The sequence below is a fragment of the Tursiops truncatus genome, chromosome 18 (assembly GCF_011762595.2).
Source record: "Tursiops truncatus isolate mTurTru1 chromosome 18, mTurTru1.mat.Y, whole genome shotgun sequence".
Classification (NCBI taxonomy): Eukaryota; Metazoa; Chordata; class Mammalia; order Artiodactyla; family Delphinidae; genus Tursiops; species Tursiops truncatus.
Window position 1 is genome coordinate 12,053,689 of NC_047051.1, and position 20,878 is coordinate 12,074,566.

The 20,878-nt window shown below is 38.8% G+C and overlaps 2 protein-coding genes across 2 annotated transcripts in view; both read right to left on the bottom strand.

Moving 5' to 3' along the window:
* Window positions 1-8,804, bottom strand: part of SOHLH2 (spermatogenesis and oogenesis specific basic helix-loop-helix 2) — a 62,768-nt gene extending 53,964 nt beyond the window's left edge. Inside the window, exon 1 of the mRNA XM_073795062.1 lies at window positions 8,756-8,804. The gene's annotated coding sequence lies outside the window, so the exon portion shown is untranslated. The remainder of the gene's footprint in view (window positions 1-8,755) is intronic.
* The window catches only part of CCDC169 (coiled-coil domain containing 169), a gene marked incomplete at its 5' end in the record, with an annotated part of 42,649 nt that overhangs the window by 1,012 nt on the left and 20,759 nt on the right, over window positions 1-20,878 (bottom strand). The window contains 5 exon segments of the mRNA XM_033843863.1: window positions 2,345-2,402; window positions 5,902-5,912; window positions 6,147-6,154; window positions 8,756-8,809; window positions 9,030-9,128. Of these exon segments, the coding sequence (XP_033699754.1) occupies window positions 2,345-2,402; window positions 5,902-5,912; window positions 6,147-6,154; window positions 8,756-8,809; window positions 9,030-9,128 (230 nt within the window).

Genomic DNA, 20,878 nt, shown 5'->3' on the forward strand with positions numbered 1-20,878 from the left:
CTGAATTCTAATTCTAATATCTGTGGGCCCAGTTATATTGGAATTCCTGTTCTTAGATTTCCATGGGATCACCTTTCCCTTACTGACTTACATATCTTTATAAAGCCAACTTCCCCATATGCTCACTTGATGTAGTAAGAGCCAGCTTCAATTCCCTGCAAGGTGCTTTAAAAAATATTTTTCTCAGCAAGTGATGTCAGCAAAAATGAGGGAATAGAGACCTCCAAAACTTATTTCCTCCATAAAAGCAATGAGAAAATTGGCAAAAATGGTCAGAAGCAACTTTTTCAGAAGTCTAAAAATTAACCAAAGGCTTGCAGCAATCCTGGAGAACTTAATACACACACACACACACACACACACAACTGAAACTCTGCAAGAACACTGAGCGTTGTAATATTTTAACTTGCCCTACCCTGCTTTCCTCAGCTCTGTGGTATTGCTGTGAAGAAATTGACAAACTAATCCTAAAATTCATATGGAAAATAAAGGGACTCCGAACAACCAAAACAATCTTGAAAAAGAAGAATAAATTTGAAGGACTCAGACTCACTGATTTCAAAACTTTCTGAAAAGCTAGAGTCATCAAGACAGCATGGTACTGGCATAAGGACAGACTTATAGATCAATGGAATAGAACTGAGAGTCTAGAAATAAACATATGTTTATGGTTAATTTTTTAAAAGGGTGCCAAGGCAATTCAACTGAGGAAGAATAGTCTTTTCAGCAAATGGTGTTAGGACAACTGAATAGACACATGCAAAAGACTGAAATTGGACCCTTATTTCACACCATATATAAAAATTAACTCAAAGTGGATCAAAAAGGAGCTAAAATTATCAAACTCTTGGAAGGAAACCTGTATAAATCCTTATGTTCTTGAATTAGGCAATGATTTCTTAGATATGATACCTAAAGCACAAGCAACCACTAAAGTGATCCTAGGAAGCCAATATCAATTGGACTTCATCATCATCAAAACTTTCAGTCTTCAAAGAACATCATCAAGAAAGGAAAAAAACCCCAAAGTTGGAGAAATTATTTGCAAATCATATATCTGATAAGGTCTAGTAACCAGAATATATAAAGGACTCTTACAACACAACAAAATTAAGACAAACAACTTATCAGTAATTGAAAAATGTGCAAAGGACTTGAACAGATATTTCTCCAAAGATAATATACAAATGGCCAGCAAATGCATGGGCACTAAGTATCTAATGAGGGTCCCCGGAATACAAAACTTTACATGTTGTCACAACTCATTTCTGGAGGAACTAAGTCTTTTCCTATATGATTCCACTGGGGGACTTTTAGACACTTGTGCCTGGTTTCCTCCAAACTTCACCTCATACACCCTTTTCCTTTGATGATTTTGCTTTGTACCCTTTTGCAGTAATAAATCTTGGCTGCGTGGGCACATAGATGCTGAGTCCTGTGAGTTGTTCTAGCGAATCATGCACGGGAGTGGTCTTGGGGCCCTCCCAACACAGAAGTATAGTAGTTTCCAGAGGGAAGTCCTTTTCCAGAATTTACTTTAATGTTTTAACTACACTGTATTTCCACTGATGAAAATGTACAAAGATAATGAATTATAATTTAAAGTATTTATGACTACTCAAGGAAGAATACTTATCAATCTAGCCAAATATCGAACAAAATGTTGCTTTCCCATGAATTTTCACCAAAGAAACTTGCTATATTGCATGCATCTAGAATGCCTGTATTTGAAAAGGATTCTGATCTATAGCTAATTTATATCTTCATTTACAATTTTTATATTGTTAAGTTATATATGAAAATCTTCCCTATGTGAGGTAAGGTTATAAAAGACAAGGATTGCCTGAGTAATTCTTCTGTACTTAGTACAGGACCAGGAAAATCCATGTGTAGATATAACCTCCTAAACTCATAAAATATTCCTCTGTTCTTTATTCATTCTTAATTGTTTTTGTTCACATAGGGAAACACAGTTTAAACTGTACTGGCATCTACATTTATTTCAGTGTCCATATTTCCTCACTACAAAGGTTAAGGCTGATAATTTAATTGGATTTATATCGTTGTTAATGGTGTAGTTGTATGCTCTACTTGGGAACAGTATTATTCTAGCTTGGAAACCAAGATCTTATCATGTTTGAGGACGAAAAGCATTCCTGGAACTTACAAAATATATATAAATAGTGAATGGAGAGAACAAACTTCTTTAAGTTCTCTTATCATCTGCTATTTTACATTGTTGCTATAAAATCTGGACGTTCAACATACAATGGACACCTGTTTTGTGAGTACCATTCACACGTGAATATAATTAATTAGAAAGGAAATATATAGTTAGACTTAAGTTTTCACTAGATTCTCTTTCATTCTAGGCAGTTGATCCATCTGTTGCCTTTTATTTATTTATTTTTTAAAGGGATTAAAAAGAATTTAATTGAAGTATAGTCTACAAACACAAAAGTACACATATAATAAATGTATAGCTTGTTAAATTTTCATAAACTCAACACTTCCATGCAAGTAGCATCCAGATTAAGAAGTAGTACATTATCAATACCCCAGGGACGCCTTATTGTTTTTTTTTTTAACATCTTTATTGGAGTATAATTGCTTTACAATGGTGTGTTAGTTTCTGCTGTATAACAAAGTGAATCAGCTATACATATACATCTATCCCCATATCTCCTCCCTCTTGCGTCTCATCTGTTGTCTTTTAAAACTTGGTAGGAGCCAGAGAACTGAAATACAAATAGTTGAGCATTTATCCTCTTATTTCATGATTGCTTTCAGAGATAAGAGGAATGGTCAATTCCCAATTAACTCTTTCCTAGCCAGGTCCTTTTGTAGCATGACTAAGAGAAGCTGAAGAATAATGGGAAATTCTGGGCTTCTCCAGTATTATCAGGCTTCTAAAGATTCTGGAAACCCCTCTATCTGAACCCCATAGTCCATGCAATTTTTTAAATAAATATAGAGTAAATTATGAAAATCATATCATCCATTTGGTAAAGACCATTAAAAGTTTTTACAGACACTAAATATAAATAATATATGTACTCTGCCGTTAGGGTTGATAAGACAATAGGAGCTGTAGGTATCTTGAAATGGAAAGACAAGATCAGATTTTCATTTATTGTCTATTTTTAAATTCCTCCAGGATACAAAAGTGGACACACCTTGTGGGTGGTGTAAATATAATCTGCAATTCAGGAAAAATTGAGGCTGATGACCTTAGAGATGGTAACTGAAGCCATGAGTAAATGAGATCGTTTGTTAAGAGCACACAGAGAGGTAAGAGAGTCGGTGATATACACTTGGAAAAGCAACTTTTAAGGGATAGGAGAATCACTAAAGATAGGGCCACCATTTAAACAACAGGAAAACCCAGGAAAATATACTGGCATGGAAGTCAAGGGGGGTGGGTGATAGTTTTAAAAAGTGAGCACAGTTAGCAGTATGAAATGCCTCAGACATGTCTGCTACCAGGAGGCTTGATAAGGAGTCATTGTATTGTATTTGGCTATTAAGAGATAAACTGTGTCAGAACTCAGTGGTGGGGGCAGAAGGCAGCTGAAAGAGGTTGAGGAGTGAATAGCAAAGGCAGTGAGTGTATCCACTCTTTCATGAAGTTTAGCTGAGAAAAAGAAAGCTAAGGTAGTACTTTTATGAGGATAGGGCAAAATAGAAGTTTGTTTTTGCTGTATTTTGGTGGAAGAGATGAGCATGCTGCAGACAAAGGACACACCACAGTCAGTGGAAGAGAGATTGGAAATATGAGAAAATAATTAGGAAATGAGTCCTAGAGGCAGCAGATAGACTTTGGAAGAAGTATGGGATCCTTTTACTTTAAGGCAGAAGGAGGAACGGGAAAGATGGATAAAGATGTGCATACATTTGAAGGCAAAAGGGAAGGCAGTTGGATTTCATACCTGAGGAACTCTTTGCTTTGTGAAGCAAAAATATTAACTAATTTTCTAAAAGTGACAACTTTGGACCAGAAGATGGAATTCATTCATTTATTCACTCAGCAGATGTTATTGAGCATCTTCTATGTGCCACCACTACATTAGGCACTGGGGTACAAGGACAAATTGCGGTTCTTACAATCTATTGGGGAAACAGCAAAATAAATAGATTGTACAATTAGCTGCCTTAGCAGAGGTTTGCATAGGTGCTTTGTAAGCATACAACAGATGCAACTAATTCTGGCTTTAGGGGGATCCACATGGAATAGTAGCCAATTAAGAACTAGGGAAAGGACATTCCAGACAGAGGGAGCAGCACAGGCGTCAAGGTATAAAGCAGATGATAGACACAGGAATCACATATATCATTGGTCTGGCTGCAGTACAGGGCGTAAGTAAGAACATAGCTGGAGAGGCAGGCACTGCGTGTCAGACAGGACCTTGTAAAACACACTGAGCAGCTTTGCTGAGATCCTTTGGACAATGCAAAGTCACTGAAATTTTATACACTGAAGTGTTCTTCACCTGTATTTCAGAATGATTGCTCAGAGAGCAGAGAAGAAAAATGAGTATGGTGAGGACAAGACTAACAGCTATGCTGTTGAGATTATATCTCAAGTCTACATTTAAACCTGGGAGCTCTATTTTCAAATGAACAATAACAAGATAGAGTTGTCGAAAAAGGCAACGAAACAGCTGGATAGTCTAGAACCTATGTCATGAGGAATGGCTAATGTAACTTAATATTTTAGCTTAGGTGGTAAAAAAAGCTATGAGAAGACGGAGAGCTGTTTTCAAACCTTTGAAAAGTTGTCGTATAGAAAGAGTGTAGACTTCCTCTTCAGAGGATGGAACTAAAAGCAATGGGTTTTAAGGAAGTCTCAAAGAAAAAGAAGAAGGAACAGAAGTTTCAAGGAAGAAAAATAAGGAGTTGATGCTTTAACAAGCCTAAAAATTAGAATTGCCTTACAATCAAACAGAGCTGCCTCAGGTGCCTTATCTGGAAACGAAAGCATTATATTCAACAACTCTCAGATGCATTGCTAGAATTCTCTGTTTGTGGGAATAGAAGTTAAGTTTATTGTGTGTTTCAACAAGCTCTAGTCAGTCTTTCTGCCTGACTCTGAAGTATACAGTGCACTGTACAGGCATACCTTGCTTTACTGCACCTTGCTTTATTGCACTTTGCAAATAAATCTGTAGAAATTTTTCTACAAATTCGAGGTTTTGTGGCAACCCAACACTGAGCAAGTCTATCTGCACCATTTTTCCAATAGCACTTGCTCACTTCATGTCTCTGTGTCACATTTTGGTAATTCTTGAAAAATGTTTCAAACTTTTTCATTATTATTATTATATAATCTGAGAAAAGATTCCTTTCAAAATATTACTGCTCATTGACAATGCACCTGGTCACCTCAGAGCTCCAATGGAGATAGACAACAATTGGTTTTCGTGTTTACTAACACAACCCCCATTCTGCAGCCTATGGAGCAAGGAGTTATTTTGACTTTCAACTCTTACTACTTAAGAAATGCATTTCGTAAGGCTATGGGCTGCCATAGTGATTCCTTTCATGGATTTCGGCAAAGTAAATGGAAAACCTTCCGGAAAGGATTCACCATTTAGATACCATTAAGAACATTCATGATTCATGGGAAGAGGTCAAAATATCAACATTAAGAGGAGTTTGGAAGAAGCTAATTCCAATCCTCGTGCATGACTTTGACAGGTTCAAGACTTCAGTAAAGGAAGTAACTTCCATCTGATGGAAGTAATGAGAGAACTAGAATTAGAAGTGGAGACTGAACATGTGACTGAATTGCAATCTTGCAATTGCAATTGTAATTACAATCTCATGATAAAACTTTCACAGATAAGGAGTTGCTTCATGTAGTTGAGCAAAGAGAAGTGGTTTCTTGAGATAGCATCTACTCCTGGTGAAGACTGCTGAAATGACAAAAAAGGATTTAGAATAGTACATAGATTTAGTTGATAACAGTGTCAGGGACTGAGAGGATTGAGTCCAATTTTGAAAGAGGTTTTACTGTGGGTAAAATGCTTTCAAACACCATTGCATTCCACAGAGAAATCATTCGTGAAAGGCAGCGTCAATCCCTGTGGCAAACTTCACTGTGGTCGTATTTCAAGAAACTGTCACAGCCGCCCCACCTTCAGCACCCACCACCCTGATCGGTCAGCAGCCATCAACGTCAAGAGCAGACCCTCCACCAGCAAAACGATTCTGACCTGCTGGAGGCTCAGTGACGGTTAGCATTTTTTTAGCAATAAAGTATTTTAAAATTAAGGTACGGATATTGTTTTTTAGACATAATGCTCTTGCACTACAGTATAGTGTAAACATAAATGTAATATGCACTGGAAACCAAAAAATTCCCGTGACTTGCTTTACTGTAATATTTGTTTTATAGTGGTGGTCTGGAATCAAACCTGCAATATCTCTGAGGTATGCCTGTATATCCTTTTTTTAATCTTTCATTTTTAAAAACTGAAATATAATTGATGTACAATATTCTGTAAGTTATAGGCATATAATATAGAGATTGACAATTTTTAAAGGTTATACTCCATTTATAGTTATTATAAAATATTGGCTATATTGTTCGTATATTCTTAAAAAGCAATGTCTTATACACGGTGTAACTTAGAAGAATCCTGATATGTGGAAACTCAGTTTCAGTCAAAGCAGTGAAGCCAGCAGAAATATAAACAGCAGACTCAGCAAAAAGCTCTAGTTATCTACTAAAGAATCAATTATTTATGTATTCAGCATGGGAAGAACTGCAAATCATTCATTGACCTTTCCAGTCACCATAGTATCCACATGGTCAGAACCATTTTGACTATAAAGATTAACAATTCACTCTAGAGTGAAAATCCTTATTAACATTTACACAGGGAAACAGGATTAACATCTTCCTGGGAAGCTGTTAAAATAGGCTTTGATTGTATGTTCAGTGATCCTGTATAATCAAACTAGGAACTATTCCACCCAAATGATTTTTTCAGATAAACAAAGCTAAAGGAGGATGGCTAAGGCAAGTCCCTGTCGCAGAGAGAGGGGCTAGGGAGATCGGGAAAGAAACACAGGAAAATAATATTTACCATTTACTGGAATTTAGAACCAATTATGTGCCAAGCATTTCACTCAGCACTTTACTTACATTATATCTCTAAACCCTCACAAATCCCCTGCAAGATAACTACAGTACCACTGCTTCCCTTCTACAGAGGAAGAAAGAAATTGAGGCCCCAAAAGATTGAACCACAGTTAGGCACAAATGTGATATTCAAATCCAAATTTGCAGTGACTCCAGAGTCTGTGGTCTTTCATCGTATCACGGCCTCTTAAGGGAGGTGGCATTTTGCTACACCTTGAAGGAGGCAGAACAGGAGTGTAAGAGAAACATTGTACTCCAAGTAGAGAACATGGTCTGAGGAAAGGAATGTGGGTGCCAGTGCTGCAGGGCTTCCAGCCAAGCACCCAGAACCATAAAGTTTGAAGTGATTGTCCATTTTCTGGATAAGAGACTACTGTGAGCGATGCTATTTTGTCTCAATTTCCTGCTTACCTTCATTGGCACTAGAAGTCCAAGCCTCCCTTTATCCCCTATTGCCCTGACTCTCATTCTCAAGTTGTTCTATGCATCCTCTTGTTGGCTCCAATCCCCAGTGCTAACTCCCTTCCTCTCAGTCCTTTCATTGAACCTCTGGAGACTCCAGATCAGTGATTAGCCGATTACCTTTATGGCAAAACCAGCCCTCAAGGTCCTCTACCTCCTCGCCTCACGTAGCTATGTCCTGACGACTCCAGCCCTCTTTCTGGCTCTTCTTCCCTTGACTATCGCTGTTGAAACTCTTCAGAGCTATATCTTAGACTATCTCTTCTTTTCACCCTGTGTATTCTCCCTGATGCATTTCATTCATTCACATGGTGTCATTTACCATCTCTGTGCTAATAAGTTCTAAATCCATATCTTCAATCCTGATCTTTTTTTTTCTTTCTGAGATTCATATATCCAATTGCTCTTTGGACACTTCCATTTGGATAATGCACACTGAAAATTGAATTTATATCCTAAACTTAAAACATATACCAAAATAAAGTTAATAAACATTAGATATTTAAATGTCAAATATTAAGCCATGTAAGTACTAAAGAGACGTGATGAATGTTATGAAACACTGAGGTGAAGACAGTCTTTTAAACTATGACATAAGAAGCCATAAATAAAAGATAGGTCTGACAACATCAAAATAAACTCTATATACCAACATCATAAATAAAATGAAAAACCAAATGAAAAACTGGAAAATATGTGCATTGTCTTTCATAATTCACTGATCACTTTCCTGTCCTGTCATTTATAAGTATACACTTTCTAGCAATAGCAATGCTGGGTCTATCTTAGACTTCACCATGCATAACTATGAGGTAAAATGCCTTAAGTTTCATGACAGCAGAGGGATAACCACTTATTTGTTTGAATTCTAGCAATTACAAATCAAACTAAAAGAACAACTAAGGAAGCAAATATGCAAAATACACTCTTAATATGGGAAACATATCTCATTTTTACCTTTTTATTAAAGTTATATGTTTTCCTTTTCACCCTCCATATACAGAAACTTGGTACCTTTGTTTCCCATAATTCCAACAGCTGTTTCCCTACCAAGCCAAACCAATCAAAAACCTAGAAAAGTGAGTAACATAATTTACAGTAAGAGGAAATTCTTAGAACTTGGAAGTAAAAAAAAACAAAAGTTACCTGAGACCTTTCGGCAAGGTATGTACAGTGCTCACGGCTGGTCTTGTGGTAACCCTAGGTGAAAGATACAGAAGTAAAGAATCCAGCATCAGAGAAGATTTATAATACTAGCAAAACTATTGCTAAGTTAAGTTTATGTCGCTATGCTTTTTTAAAGTAATGTACAAAATAGTTTTGTAAGTATATTGTGAGAATTATATAGTAGGTTTGTAGATAACATACTAAAAATCATGGCAGTTCCAAAGGGACGTCTTAGTATAGAATAAAAACAAACCTTTGACTCTTGTTCCAGTCTCAGTGCAGAGTCTTTTAGTTGATTTTCAAGACTCCTTTTTTCTTTCTCTAGTTGTTTAAGCAATGTATTTAAGGCTTCCTGAAAGTATAAACAGTAAATTTTTACATGTGCTCACATTCTAAATAACAATAAATATGACCACCAATTTCTTCATTGACAAATTCCCTCTCCTCTGTATCAGTCTGTGATTTCAGAAGTCTTTAATATGTACCTTTTCAGTAATAGTAATAGTAATAATTACAATATTCATTGAACCCTAGCAATATGCCATGTGCTAAGTGCTTTCCATAGATTATTTCATTTAATTCTTATTATAGCCATGGAGATGGCTAATATATTTATTTCCATTTTATTGTTGAGAAAACTGCTAGAGGTTAAATAACTTGCCCAAAGGCACAGAGCTAATAAATGGTAGAGCTGGAATTAGAATCCAGGTAATCTGACTCCGAAGACAACACACACTAACAATTATTGTATGTGTATTCATAAGATTGTTACCAGGGTAACAAAAGCAGAGTGTTAGAACAGGCGATAAGGTTGATAATGAGGGGAATTGTGAAAATATTGTAGAGTAGGACAGTTCTGGAATCTAAGACATCAATCCATCACAAATACCCCTCATCACAGATAGCTGAAGCTGAGTAGAGAAGAAGGTCAGCCAAGTGCCAGAGCAATAATGCACTACACTGATTTGGTTTAAAATTTTAGTTCCTAAACTAATAACTGATCTTTTCCAGTAACTCCAATTATTTCCCATATTCTTACATATTAGATTTTAAAATCGCCAGGTCAAATTCTACACAACTCCTGTTGGTCATGATCTAGGTCACCGAATTTATTAAAAGACACATCAAATAAAAATGGAAGCTGCCGATTTAAATCTCCACAGAGCAAACTGCAAGCTATCTTAGAGCGCATACCCTTCTCCTGAAACACAGCTCATTCTTGAAAAAATTTGCTTATTCTCTCTTAGATACTTGTTAATAACTATTAGAAGTGTAAAAATTGTATTAATAGGAATAATTAGGTCAGCTGAAACAGGACAATTTCTAGTCTCTAAAAATAACAGCAGTGATAAAACAAAAATCCTTTGGAAGTGACAATTCTCCACTATGCATATGTGCATCCCTGTTAAAACATGATTAGTGATCTTTCTCAGGCAGGCATTATTTGTCTTCAAAAATTATGCACTGGCGTCCTGAATGGTTTTCAATCCCCCTCCCCCAGATACAAACTTGCTCCAAGAAAATCAATGAAAGCCCTGTAAATACAAGAGGATAAGCCGACTGAGTTCGCTATAAAAATCAAACCCTTATGAAATAAACCAATGCTCAAGGATGACAGTTTTTGAAGGGACAATCAGGGAGTGATGGATATAGTTCAAAATTTTGCTGCATAGACCCTTTCTCCAAGGATTCCAAGCTTAGCCTTCCATAGTAATATGCTTCACTTACATCATTTGTTAAATACATTTTTAGAGATGTACAATAGGATCTAATCATTTTTAATATTGAGTCAATGGGAAAATGCACTCCAAATTCTAAAAGGAATTAATTTACAAATAAACAACTGGAATAAAATTATTTTTATATTAATGAGATATGGTCCAAAACTGAAGGAGATATGGTCCAAAACTCTAGAAGCTCATACAAGAAATGTAGATAGGAAAGACATAAATTCAAGAGCTGAAGCAAAGTATTTGAGCAATAAATAAGAGGCAAGGTAAGATCACTAGGGAAGGCCTTGGTTAGCGAAGGCTTGGTGTATGCCAGTTTCGGGAGTCTACACACTGGGAGCTATTGAAAGTTATTAAAGAAGCGACATGATGAAAGCAGAGGTTTAGGAATATTAATCGAGTGGCAGTTTCTATGACAAAAGGATGATTTCTGTTACTTGTTGGTGTGGATTTGCAGTTTTAACCCTTGAGGTTTAAGCATTTTTAATATGCTTTCTCTGTGTTAGAATATATCTTGCTGCTATTCCCATGCAGACTGGATTCCTTGTCTTGTCTCCTAATTTTACAATTCACTTTATTTATTAAAAGATTTTCATCAAGCACCTCCTGTGTGTCAGGCACTGTGATAGGGATACCACAGTGAGAATTACAAACCTAGGCCCTATCCGCATGAAGCTCAGAGTCTAATAGGGTGCCTATTAAACCACCAACGTGGTTTACATTGGTGAATGTTACACATAAGCTTGAGAAGAATCTGTATCCTGCTGTTGTTGGATGGAATATTCTATAACTGTCAATAGACTGAGTTGATTGATAGTGATGTTCAGCTCAGCTATATCTTCATTGATTTTTCTGCCTTCTTGATTTATCAGTTGCTGACAGGAGGTGTTATATCTCCAACTTTAATAATGGATTTGCCTGTTCTTCCTCCAGTAATTCATCACATTTACCATATAAGTGTTCCTATCAGTTTGTTAAGCAGATCTCGGTGACTGTCTGGATTTGTCTACTCATACAGATTTTGGGGGGGGGGGAATTTTTCCTGCAAATTCAGATTTCTAAGGAGTCAAGAAGAGTCATTGATTTTCAGGTTATCCACCTTTTTTTGTTATGACATGATTGATGACTCCCAAGCACTATACATATTGGAGCTGAAACCAGAAGTCACAAACTTCTTGAACCTCTTTTCTAATTGGAATGGAAAGAGTGCATTCTCCAAATCAGTGGCTGCATACCCTTATGCTGAAGACTTGTTAGTCTGCTCTCGCAGTGATACCACATCTGGCAAACAGTTGGTGCTACTAATTGGTTAAGTCTGCAGTAGCCTATAGTCTTTCTCCAAGATACACCTAGTTTATACAGGGGTCAGACTGGCAAATTAAACAGAGCTATGTTAGGCCCTCTTCCTTAGGATAACAAATTGTTCTTGTATTACAATTTTGGCCCTGGGTGGGGAAGGCACAATTTCTCACATTTCCATTAGGTTTTCTGCACCATGATAGCTTTTACTTCAGAGATGAGGGCCCAATGGAGGGTTAACTTCAACTGCCAAGTATATCTACTTCAATTACTTAAGTACTGGAAAAATTATCACTGTGGGAGTAGGGGAGTCTGTAGGCACATTGGGTCCAGTGTGATTTGGACTTCAAGCACAGATTGCCATTCTGGGGATCAATGTCAACTCAGACCTCGAAATGTCTGGTTATTTCCTTTCTCACAGTGTACAGTCACCTGTAAAAGTGGTCAGAGGTCTGTTCAGGGGAAGACTGGAGATATTGTCATGATATGCACTTGGACTGATGTTGTGGGGTCCTTCCTTTTAGGAACCCAGCCACTTCTTTGGTCTATGATTTCTGGATCTGAAAATTGGTTCAGGTCTGGGAAATGAGCAAATAACTATGTCTTCTATTGGGTTAACTGTCCTCAGCCTCTACTCCTCCATTCTTAATTTCTTTTAATTATAGCTGTTGAACAGCACCGTCATGAATTGGCTTGGCAGCCAGTATTGGAGGTGGGGCAGCTCCTGAGGCTGGGGGGAACTGGTTGCCTTGCTGGAGAGAGGCCTGTCGAGCAGCTTCCAGGACAGTGAGTGCTCTAGCCCTTACTAGAGCTAGAGGTGGCCCACCTCTGCCCATCCAGAGGGTCCAGGTGGAGTTGTAGAGCTGACATCATCACGAGCATCCATCCAGCTGTCCTGTCACAGTTTTAGGATCCCTGGTTATCCCCATCAGGGCCCTGCCCTTCACATAACAGGCCCGCTTGGACTGGGTATTCAAATGCCTCTGGAGCTCTGCAACCCTCACAATCGGGTCTTCAGCCTCGCTGTTCTATTGTGGCTGCCCTTTCACTACTGGTACAGATGGCCTCTTTAGAAGCTACCACAAAGGCTCTCTGCTTTTCACTCTTAGATATTAAGTGCTTGCTAACTATTCTCAGCCTCTCATTATCCTTATGAAGGATGACAATACAATTGGGCAATAACCCCATATTTTCCAAATGCCTGCATCATGGCTTCTTCCACAGTATTTCCCTACATGAGGACATTTTCCAAGGTCACCATCAGTGAAATCTTTAGCAACGCAACAGCCACACTGAGCCAGGATCTACTGGTGCCACGTCTACTAATCAGGACAGCCCCTACTGCCTGCTACATAGTGAGCCAGTGCCAAATCCCATCTAACCTCCTGTTTTCTCACATCACTCCCAGTACCTCTAGTTGTAGATGTGGTGTTCTGAGAAGCAGATAACAAGATGGGGTTAAATGTGAAAAGATTCTATTATTAGAAATGTCTGTGTGAAAGGCAACAGGGAAGGAACAGGAGAGGGCTGGGAAAGCAGTCAACTGTAATGCAAGTCTGATCCCCAGTGAAGGGGAGAGGGAGAGAAGGTCCTGGAAGTGGAAGCATCCCAGGCAGGCATGCAGCCTAAGGAAAGTCTGGCAAAGCCAGCAGGGAATCCTTAAGCCAAAGTCACTGACAGTGGGGTCCCATATTTCCTAGGAATAGGTCTGCCTTGGTATCCCCACTGCACCTGATCATGGGCCTGCAACAGCCTGTGGGAGGTGAGGTCTTGATGAAAAGCAGTGATGGATTTCGAGCCCAACACCAAGGGTCCTCAGTCAGTTAACCTTCCTGTCCTGGGAAGTCTGTGAGGTGCATTCTCTGAGTGGACAGACTGACTGCTTTTCTTAAGGGCATTTCAGTTTTTCAAATGTAGAATCCTCCAATCTCCTACTCTTTGAGGGTTAATCCTAGTTGCTGGTTTTCTGGGAGTAGGGCAAGTTGGAGAGAGCTGAGAGTTCCATTATCCAGATCACATATTTTCATTTAATTATATCATTTTAGACCTGTATCTCACTCTCACCCTCATCTGTGCCTGAAGGCCCAAAGTCCAAAGCTACTGCAGCTTAATTTTTTTCCAGAACATAGACGACTGACTGAAGGACAGTATCCTGACACATGGGGTGGCAGAGGGGTCCCAGTAACTAACTGCTCCATGTACATATATATGTTCAATTAACCTCTCAGTTTCCAGCTCCATCCTCACCTCCACCTTCTTCAGCACCTGGTGCTGCCAAGTTCTAAGGCATTAAGTGGGTCTGAAGAGTGACTGCTCTAATTTCACTGATATTCCTCTCGGCAGGCATTTTGCTGTTGCTTCCTCAACTCTAAGTCAATGACTATTCCTCCAACTGAGGGTCTTCCAAAATTTGTTAATACATTTGTCCAAACGCATAGAATGTACAACACCAAAAGTAAACCCTAGGGTAAACTATGGACTTCGGGTGATTATGATGGGTCAATTTAGGTTCATTTTGATGAGTGATGTTGATAAGGGGAACAGCCATGCATGTGTGGGGTAGAGGGTATACGGGAAATCTCCATACCTTCCTCCCAATTTTGTTGTGAACCTAAAACTGCTCTAAAAAATAAAGTGTTATGCAAGTAAATAATTTTAAAAATTGCCTAGAGAGAAAATGAGAACACATTTTGGATTTTGCAAAACTACATTAGTCATTAAGTACCTTGGACCATTAAAAGCAATACATTTGTGATTCCAATTATAAAATTATTATACACATCAGAAATCCTTTAAAAATTATAAAACCATACTATAATAACCTTAAGATTCATTCTAGAGTTTGATTCTTTATTTTACTTACTTCAAAATAAACTAGTATTTAAAAACGATTTTATCATAGGCACATAGTCTCTCATCCCGTCACTTCCAGTTCATTAGAAGACCCACAACTTAAAGTTCTTGGTCTTCCCAAGGAGCTGGTTTTATCTGATTATATAATCAGTCATCATGTACTAGAAAACTGCCTAAAAAGATATCCTAAAGCTACAGCTAAATTGAAGACACCACTAGAAACTACCCAGCCCACACCAAATCACACACACACAAAATTAATTCTTACTATCATGGAAAAGCTGTTCTGTTTTGTTTTTGAAACTAAACAGATCTTAGCATTCCAAACAGTATCATACTTCACCTATATTCATGTCTTAATTTGCTTGTAAAAAGTCACCTTCCGGGCTTCCCTGGTGGCGCAGTGGTTGAGAGTCCGCCTGCCGATGCAGGGGACACGGGTTCGTACCCCGGTCTGGGAAGATCCCACATGCCGCGGAGCGGCTGGGCCCGTGAGCCATGGCCGCTGAGCCTGCGCGTCCAGAGCCTGTGCTCCGCAACGGGAGAGGCCACAACAGTGAGAGGCCCGCGTACAGCAAAAAAAAAAAAAAAAAAAAAAGTCACCTTCCAACAGGAGATTGAAACAACAGGGAAAGAATAAGAAATTTCAGGATACTATTCACATACCTGAAATCAAATATACTTAGATTTTTTTAAAGTCCCTTTCATCTATACCAAGTGGAAAAGAAGCTCTATTAGCCACTTATTTTTTTAAAAAACAATCGCAATTACTATACTGAGGAACACATAAAAACTACAAGCTTAAAAATCACTCTATTGAACGCTTACAAGAGAAAAACCTGAGAATACAATTAATCACAACTCCTAGATATGCTGTACCTCTTAGTGGAAGCAATTGCAACAATGAATGAGCACGGCGTTCTGCATGCTTAAATGACAAGCGCCCCCTGGTGGACAACATTGTTATTAGATTTATGTATAAAATCTGTAACTTATTCTCTGATTTGAGGCTACACCTGTCTCCAAATTAACCATTGTGATCTTTGGGGAGAACACAAATCTGGTGATGCCTATAACATAATACCTCATATTGATTCTACAGACTTAGTCTTTAGCTAATTGAACCTTTCTTTAAATGCCTTAAGATTATATTTATAAGGACGTAGTAAGGATTTGAATTTCGGCAAATTGGCTTTCTAGCAATTGATTCTCTACAAATTGACCAAGAGTCCTGCAGAGGACATTTGAGGTGAGACTAGATATCTTCCCTCCCTTGTGCCTCCCTCCACCAGGCCGTCTTGTTGGCTTTAGGAGCGGGATCTCCTGTGCTCTAACCATCTGATGGACAGAGCATGTGTGCTGGTAAGAGGTTTCCTTGAAGGGTCCAAGTTGTCTGGATGTAGTGGAAAACAAAGGAGAGTACACTGATGGAAAAATTAGAAGCAGAGAGAAATAGGGGTGCTATGGTCTGAATGTTTGTGCCCCCCCCCAAATTCACATATTAAAATCCCAACGCCTGATGTGATGGTATCATGGGAGATGCTTAGGTTATGAGGTTTGAGCCCTCATGAATAGGATTAATGTTCTTATAAAATAGATCCCCCAGAGCTCCCTTACCCTTTCCACCATGTGAAGACACAGCAAGAAGGCATTGTCTATGAACCAGAAAGCGAGCCCTTATCAAGCACTGAATCTGCTGGTGTCTTAATCCCGGACTTCTCAGCCTCCAGAACTGTGACAAATAAATTTCTGTTGCTTATAAACCACCCAGTCTGTAGTATTTTTTTTTAACAGCCCAAACAGACTGAGATAAGGTGTCACTGATTTTGATTCCAGATGAGTCAAGGACCAAGACTCCCGCTGTCATAGAGTTGACCACAGGGAAATGGTGGAAGTTGGTGATAAAGACTTTATACTAACTCTTGTTGCAAGACATGCTGTCTTGCACATCTTTCTCTGAGGGATATAAATTCCTTAAATTGGTTTGTTTCTTTTTCCCAGATTGTGCTCTGTAATAGAACCTATTGAAATGCCTGCTAAAAAGACCAATGTTCAGGGCTTACCCTAGACCTACGAAATGAGGATCTCTGGGAGTAATGCCCAGAATGTATACTTTCAATAAATTATCCATGTGATTCTTATAGAGTTTGAAAATTAAAGAACCACTACTCGAAAGACTGACCAGCAGCTAAGGATGCAGCAGTGCTGGGCAGTAAAGGGAAGTTGGGAAGTAGAGGAGCCAACCCTCTTTCCTGTTTGTGGCACAGTATTAGAGGTACTAAGCTTGACTTGGCCTGAACAAGCTAATCTAGGAAACAAGACATGCACTGCCAAATGTGAGTAGTGACAGTAAAGCACTGAAAGATTACTCAATTTATTGCTGGGGAACCCTCTGCAGGGCTGCACGGTGCAAGCCATCAAGCTCTGATAAATAGCACAGTCCATCCTTAGCTCTGTAACCTAACTACCTAACTAGAGATTAATGAAGAGGCCTGGAGGGCCAGGTCAGAACCTGAGAAATAGCTATTGCTCATCAGAGGTGAAACAGCCGGATTAGCCTTAACTTTTAGTTATTTGGTATGCTTACAACAGATTCTAGCCTTCCAGAAAGGCTACAGATCTTTGCAGGACACACCTGGAAATTCCTGAAACATTAGGGAGGCTCTACATTCTTTTTCTGGTGGACACAAACAGAAGGGGCTAGAAAATGTACACCCAGCTAGCCCAAGAGAAGTAAAGGTTCTGTGCCTTTTATCAGAAGCTTTAACTCCCTGCAGAAGCCCCTGTTTTCTGGGCAGGTACAAAGAACCACAAAATTCTGCGAGAGCTTTAAGAAGGTACCAGAAGATTCACAGTGTAACAGCAGAGCTAAATAAGTCAAACAGATTGCACATCTCTGGGCCTTACCCTTGCCCTTATTCCTTCCAAATAGATTAAGGTTAATCTCACAACAGACTTGTTTTAATGAAATTTTACTTCTCCTTTATCAAGGGAAGGAAGGAAGAGAACTAACACGCTGCTCACTCTGTCAGCCACTATGCTTTTGGCTTGACATATCTCTAGTAGTCTGCATGACAACCTTACAAGAGAGTTTAACTAACTCTATTTTACAGATGAGGAAATTAAGCCTCAGAGAGATGAACTAACTTCCTCAGTGTCCCATAGTTTGAATTTGAACCAGAACAGTTTAATTCCAGAAGCCATGTTTCCATGGCTTACACTCACTCCACTTTCTCACCCCTACTTTCCTCTGCACCACTTTTCCCCCCCAATATCCCCTCTTCTGGTTAGCACTTGCTTACATCCTTCACCTCTGAATAATTTGCCCAAACTATGGACCATGCGCTCTATCCTACCCTGCACCAGAAGTTTCCTGGAGAACATCCTTCTGCTGATCATTCATAAACCTTCTCCTCCCTTGGCTTCTGGGATGCCACTCTTGCCCACTTCTCCCCCTCATCCTTTTTCAATATTTTTCCTTCTCATTGATCTTCACTGAATTACCTTAAATGTTAGTATGTCCCAGGGTTCAATCCTCAATCCTATTTGTCAGACTATATATTTTTGCCTGAGCAATCTTTAAACTTTCATGACTTCAAGTGACACTGATGACTCCATGGCCTCTATTTCCAGAGAGACAATGTTCTGCAGTCTAAAACTATTTCCAGTTGCTGACTGACCACTGGTATCTGTGTAACACATACAAACCTAAGTCATTTCCTATTATCCTCACTAGTTCTGATTTCTAGAGCCCTGCTCATTTTAATCCACAAAGTTATTCAAGCTTAACCATCCTCAAATCCTCTCCCACTCTCACCCGAGTATCTAGATACGTATAAAATCCACATTCCTCAACATCTCTTCAATCTGTCACCTCTGCTCCATCCCCATATACTACTGTCTAAGCTGAAAAACACCTTCCCTTACTTAGATTATTACAAGAGCATCCTAACTGGTTTTCCTGCTTCAAGTCTCACCCATCCCTGGGGAATCCTGGGGGGTGGGGTAGGAGATGACTTTAAAACTGTATACAAAATACTTCAGTAGCTTCCCATCACATATAAAAAGTTCACACTCCCTAACATGGATACAAAATCCTTTATTATGTAGTCCTTGCATGTATTTCCAAGCTCATCTCCCATCACCTCTCTTATTTATTCCTGACATACTGAGCTAACTGTAGACCTGGGGTGTCTTTAGATAGATCGATCCAGAGTGACGTTATCTTTAGTTGAAAATTTGAATATGTGCATATCTCATGATCTAAAAACTCCGCTATAAGTGTGCTAGAGCAGCGGTTCTCAAACTTTTGTGTGTATTCGAGTTAGCTGGAGAACTAATAAAGACTGCAGAGGTAGCAAGCTGGATAAAGAATGGGGCTGAACTTTATATTTTTATGAAGTTCTCCAGGTGATTCTGTTACTATGGAAGTTTGAGGACCACTGCCCTAAAGCAAGAGCCAGCAAATTACAGCCTGGGCACCAAATCTGGCTGCCGCCTGTTTTTGTAAAGGAAGATGTGTTAGAACACAGCAGTGAAAATGTGTAGTTGCAAGGGAGATGGGGTGACCTACAAAGCTGAAAATATTTACTCTCTAGCCTTTGCAGAAAAGTTAGCAAAGTCCAGAGGAACACTCTGTACTCAGAGACATTTATAAGGATGTTCACCTTGGCAATGTTTGTCATAGTGAGATTTTGAAAAGTCTTCAATGTACTGAAATAGAGGAATACATAAATTAGGATATATACATCTAATGGAATACTATACAGCAGATAAAATTTACTAGACCTTTATGTATTAACATGGATAGAACAAAAAAAATAGAAGAATGCCACATACAGCATGATTTTTTTTATATGAATGTTTAGACACAATATATGTAGAAAGGTATTTTATTATTTTTTTGTGTGTGTGGTACGCGGGCCTCTCACTGTTGTGGCCTCTCCCGTTGCGGAGCACAGGCTCCAGATGCGCAGGCTCAGCGGCCATGGCTCACGGGCCCAGCCGCTCCGCGGCATGTGGGATCTTCCCGGACCGGGGCACAAACCCGTGTCCCCTGCATCGGCAGGCGGACTCTCAACCACTGTGCCACCAGGGAAGCCCTAGAAAGGTATTTTAAAATAAACTGGAATGGCATATACTAAATCCAAGATCATCTTGCCTCGACTCTATAAAGTATTTTCATTAAAAAAGCTGAGGTCAAAAAGTGACAAAAATCCAAAGATTTGCAAATACTACAATATATTTTTTGCCATATTGTCCTCTGTGGCTTTTGTTGTATTTAAAATTGAAACCAGAAATACCCTAAACTATTTAACTATAGGGGAAAGTAATTGAACATTAATAATCCAATGCAATGGAATATAATGTAGCCCTTAAAAATGTACATGAAGAAAACATAAGAAATAATTGATTTAATTGTCCATTCTGAACATACCAATAGAATACAAAATTGTCCATGAAGTAAGGTTACAATTACATATTTTTTTAAAAGTGCAGTCCTTTTTTTTATTCCTTTTTTCCCCTTTTGGTTGTCTTGTCTATTGAGTTGTTCCTTTTAATCAATATATATACATACCAAAAATTACTAAGAAGACAACAGTAGATGTGTTTAACTTAATACTTTTCTTCTCTTTTATTTTCCAAATAATATTAAATAAATACATATTACCTTAAAATGAAATGTGGTGATAGAGCTTGTGCGTGGCAGATGGAACTGACCGCACATCCAATGTCCATCTTCCCCTTCATCCTACTATGCTCAGTTAAAACACTACAAATCTCAGCCTTCCTTGCAAACATGGGTGGTCAGGTGATAAAGTTCTAGCCAATGAGATAGATGTACAAGGAAACTGCTGGGTGCAGCTCGTTAAGAGGAAGCTGACTTGACTAGTTTTCACCTTTCCCTTTTCCCTTCTCCTACTTCTTTCCCTGAATGAGACTGTGAAGCAAGTGAGAAGCCATCTTGTGAGCATGGGGACAAAGCCACTCATTAAAGGACAGCAGAGTGGAAAGTCAGGAGGAGTCTGGATTCCTGAAGGCATTATAGAGCCACTGCACCAGCCCTGGACTGCATACCTTCCACCTTTCCTGTTACATGAGGAAAAGCTCCAAAATACCTTACTTGTTTAAGCCTTTCTCTTATATGCAGCCAAACATAACCCTTAACTGAGACATCTTGCTAAAATTAAAGTTTAACAAATTATACCACTGTAAGGCA